The sequence below is a fragment of the Pygoscelis adeliae genome, unplaced genomic scaffold (assembly GCF_000699105.1).
Source record: "Pygoscelis adeliae isolate BGI_AS28 unplaced genomic scaffold, ASM69910v1 Scaffold661, whole genome shotgun sequence".
Lineage (NCBI taxonomy): Eukaryota > Metazoa > Chordata > Aves > Sphenisciformes > Spheniscidae > Pygoscelis > Pygoscelis adeliae.
In genome coordinates, this window is record NW_008824120.1 from 19,218 (window position 1) to 23,126 (window position 3,909).

Consider the following 3,909-nt stretch of genomic DNA (forward strand, 5'->3'; position numbering starts at 1 on the left):
AGTTGTGTGTTGCTCCGGATTAGGGGGGAGATGCGGACGGAAATCGTAGGCTTCTACGGCTTTGCCTCGCTGTCGCGCAGCGAGCGTGATGCACTGGCTCGGCCGTCAGCGCGGGATGCTGAAGGGATCACCAAAAGCAGACCAGGTTTTTGCCTCTGTCTGTATGGGAGGTTTCGGCCCCAGCGCTGTTTTAAAGACTTATTGGACAGAGCCACCTTAGTATTGTTTCTTACTTAATGCTTGATGTCGAAGTCTGGGAATTTGGAGCATTATTGATTTGACCTCTTTTAAATTTCAGCAGCTTCACAAGAGACAGAGTGAGTTAGTAAGGAATGCAAAATATGTAAGTAATATATATTTTCCTAGCTGAATAGCTTAGGCATATACATTTTGTACCTTGTGTCTTCTTACCAGAGTAAGGAAGGTTGGACCATCTTTGCTTTGGGGGACTCTTCTTTCTCTTTTCCTTTCTTTCTCCTCCCTGCTTCACCTTCTCCAAGCTGTGGGCACAACACCAGCTCTGCTTTCTCCTCCTCGTAGTAGGTGTGCATTTTCTTGGCTCGTTGGTATCTCTGACTGGAGTGTCTCTTGGTATTTTTATTTTATTCCCCCCCCCCACGTTACTCAGCAGATCTGGGGATTTTTTTTGAAGTGGGGAAGAGAATAAATCGCCCAAGTTAAATCTGACGAACCTGTCGCTGCTACGCAACTTTGTCCTGTGTCGTAGATGTTAACGCTAAATCGCTGCAGCGGGAACGTCGGATACGTACGATGCTTCCTGGCGGGCGTAGATTAATTTGGGAGCATTGCATATAGCTTGTGAGCGTGGGGCAAATACTGATCAGCAGAAGTAAACAAACCACCCTAAACTCTGCCTAGCAGCCGTGTAACTGTCTGCAAGTGAATGTGTGCTCTTCCAACCCGTCGCCGCCTGGTTAACGTGCCTTTTTCTGTCTTAGACCCTTCGCAGGTGCTACAGCCGCGTGAAGGAGCACGGTGTTGGGAAGAGGAAAAGCAGCTACACGTTTGAACAGCTGGAGCAGGTGTTTGGGCAGGGAGGATGGGACTCCCAGCCCTGCCAGCCCGTCCTCATCAACAGCAGCGGCTTGTACCAGGAGCTGGAGTCGGACGGCAGCACGATGGAGGAGTATTCGCAGGAGGACTGGGGAAACCACAGTCAGGATCTTCATTGCTACCAGACCGGCGAACAGGAATTGGGTAAGAAATCCCATCTTGGCGCATCTCCATCCTCTGATTTTCACCTGTGCTCGTACCTGTCTCTCACATACGTATCTCAGTACCGGCTTTCACGTTTTTGGACACAGCGTGCTCTAGATGCTAAATACCCGATGTCCTTGGGGAGAAAGGGGAAAGAAGTTCCCCAGTTCATCATCAAAAGCAAACCGTGGTTCCCGAAGTATTTTGGGATCAGGACTTGAGTTTAAAGAGCCTAGCAAGAGGAAGGAAGGGCTGTGTGGCCAGAAACGGTGGAGGAGGAGGTGGCAACACGTTCCCCGTCTCTCCTTCCCTGCTCAGTTCTACTTCCCCTCGTGGGATCAGGGAGATACTTTCCCTTTCGGTGGTACCCTGCTTTGATGGTCCTTAGGCACCAGCTGAGCCCGTGGGTTACCGTTCAAACAGCGTTCACTTAAATTACGAGCGGGACTTCACACCGCTGCGATTATAGTCATACTGTTGTTTCTTCTTCCTACACACCCTAACCGGTATGTTTGTTCTAAATGTATAAATATGCTTATATCCAGATGTGTGGCCATTTTTAAATTAAAAAAAAAAAAGGCAAGCAAGCTCACACTCCAGGATTGAGACCTAAACCGAACTCCTCCACATGCTTGTCTCGCCTGAATTATTATTGGTGTCTCTGCATAAGAATCAATATATTGATTAATTTGGAGATCTGGTTGTTGCCTGTGGCTTGTTGAACTTTGTCAAACGGAGCAAGGTACCGCATTCTTGATTGAAAATGGGCACTGATCTGAGCCGTTTTGTGAAGAAGTGGGTTTCTTTAAGTATATTTATCTCTCTTGAGCCACTGATCTTACGGGTGCGTGTTCCTCCCTTGCCTGAGCAAGGGGGTTATTTTCACTGTGGAAACCTAAAGTCGGATCAAATTCAACGGAGACCCAAGTGAAGTGGCAGTTAGAAGGTGAATTGGATAAAGGCTCTTGGTGGGATGGGTTTTTTTTTTCCCCTCGTGCTTTGTAGGCTGAAAGAGGGAGAGGAGATGCAGTCGTGTACCTGTTCACATCTGTGTTCAGGGGACCGGTGAGTTGGGATGCTTTGAAGGAGGCTTAAATTGCAGTTTAATGTTAAAATTTGCAAGGTGGCTGTTAACTGCGTTCCGGTTCTCTCAGACTTCTTCCCCAGGGGATTTAAAAGTCAGAAATATGTGGGAGAGAAACGGTGGGGAGAAGACGATGTTACAAATCGTATGTAAACGACGGCTAATCCTATCTAGTTTGACTCGTTCTGGTGAGTCAAACTGCAGTCTCCTGGTTTGTCACCGTTTTCCTTCAGTTGAATCGGCGACGTTTGTGTGCAACTTGGGCTGACGATATTCTTAATGCTCGGAGAAGTTTTGAGAAGAGCACTTAGCACAGAACATCTAAATGGAATACAGATGCATTTGTTCTGGTGCTTGCTCTTCAAATGTGCCATTGAAAACAGAATAGCCTTTTTTCTTTCCCCCCCCCCCCCTTTTTTTTTAACAATGTAGTTTGCAATTAAATTGATTTGTGATTTAATAGTGGGAATTGTAGTCTTGTCCTCCAAAGGTTTTGCAATTTCAGAGACAGATTCAGATCTTAACTGATCACATCGCTTCCAAGAAAAAAAAAAAAATACTCTGTTACGGAGGATTTAGGAACTGGAGCCGTCTCGTGCAGAACTTAGTGGCCTGCCTGGCTTAAATTTTTTTTTTAATTTATTTTTAATTTCAGCCTTAAAAAAAAAGACCCAGGAACGTTATTTAAAATATAATTATGCGTTGGAATTTTACCTTTCAGATGAAATGCCTACCACAAAAAGAACATTAAAGATAAAACAGGAATCTTCAGAAGACACGCAGTAAGTAATTCATGAATGTTTTACCCTGGAATGTATTTCCCTGGGGATGTTGTGCAGGAGGGGAGGATATTTGAAACTTCTGATTATAATTATAAATACATTGTGCAAGACTATTCATACAGTTGAATCTGCTTTATGCATTATTCCAGTTACCTCAGAACATCTGAAAAGCTTCACAGCTCTGTCTCTTCTTGGCTTCGTCATTCAGCAAACGAAACAAGACTTACTACATGAATGCAAGGACTTAAAATGCGGAAAAAATACACATCCGATTCATTAGGGGTGCGTGTGGGCAGGCTGCGGGTATCGTGACACGAGGCCAGACTCTTGGATCTGTTTGTGATCTGGTGTTTTTTTTTTTTTCCTTCATCTGCCTGAAGTTTGCCCCTTTGGACGTAAGGGAAAAAGAGAATATAGGAGGAGTGGAGGAAGGGAAGAGTGAGAAGAGGGACGCAGCAGCCCGGTAGTAGCGTGTACTGTTGGCTTGGTGTGAGTAACGTCCGCAAGAAAAGTTCATGCGTTTCCCCTCCTTGGTGGGAAGGCGTGCCAAAGCTTGTGATTTTATTTTTATAACTTTCCAGAGCTGACTTGTAACCTTTTGGATCGGTTTAATCTGACAAATACCGGAGCATTTCGAATGCTTTGAGCATGTGAACCTCCCTTGCCTCGCCAACAATAACACAGAGCATTTTGAAAAATGAAAGGAACTGTGCTGTATTTACTCGGACCGGGGCTACTTTCTTCCGACCTTTAGGGCTTTAAAACCCACGGGGTGGTCGTAGATCTGTCTGCGACGGGAGTGAGCTATCACAAATTGGCTCGAAG

General features: G+C 45.5%; 1 protein-coding gene across 1 annotated transcript in view; it reads left to right on the top strand.

The window, feature by feature from the left end:
* Positions 1-990: 990 nt before the first annotated feature.
* MSANTD2 (Myb/SANT-like DNA-binding domain containing 2) overlaps positions 991-3,909 on the top strand; it is a 9,813-nt gene continuing 6,894 nt past the window's right edge. The window contains exons 1-2 of the mRNA XM_009334322.1: positions 991-1,218; positions 3,024-3,084. Coding sequence (XP_009332597.1) covers positions 1,140-1,218; positions 3,024-3,084 — 140 coding nt within the window. The 5' untranslated portion in view covers positions 991-1,139. The remainder of the gene's footprint in view (positions 1,219-3,023; positions 3,085-3,909) is intronic.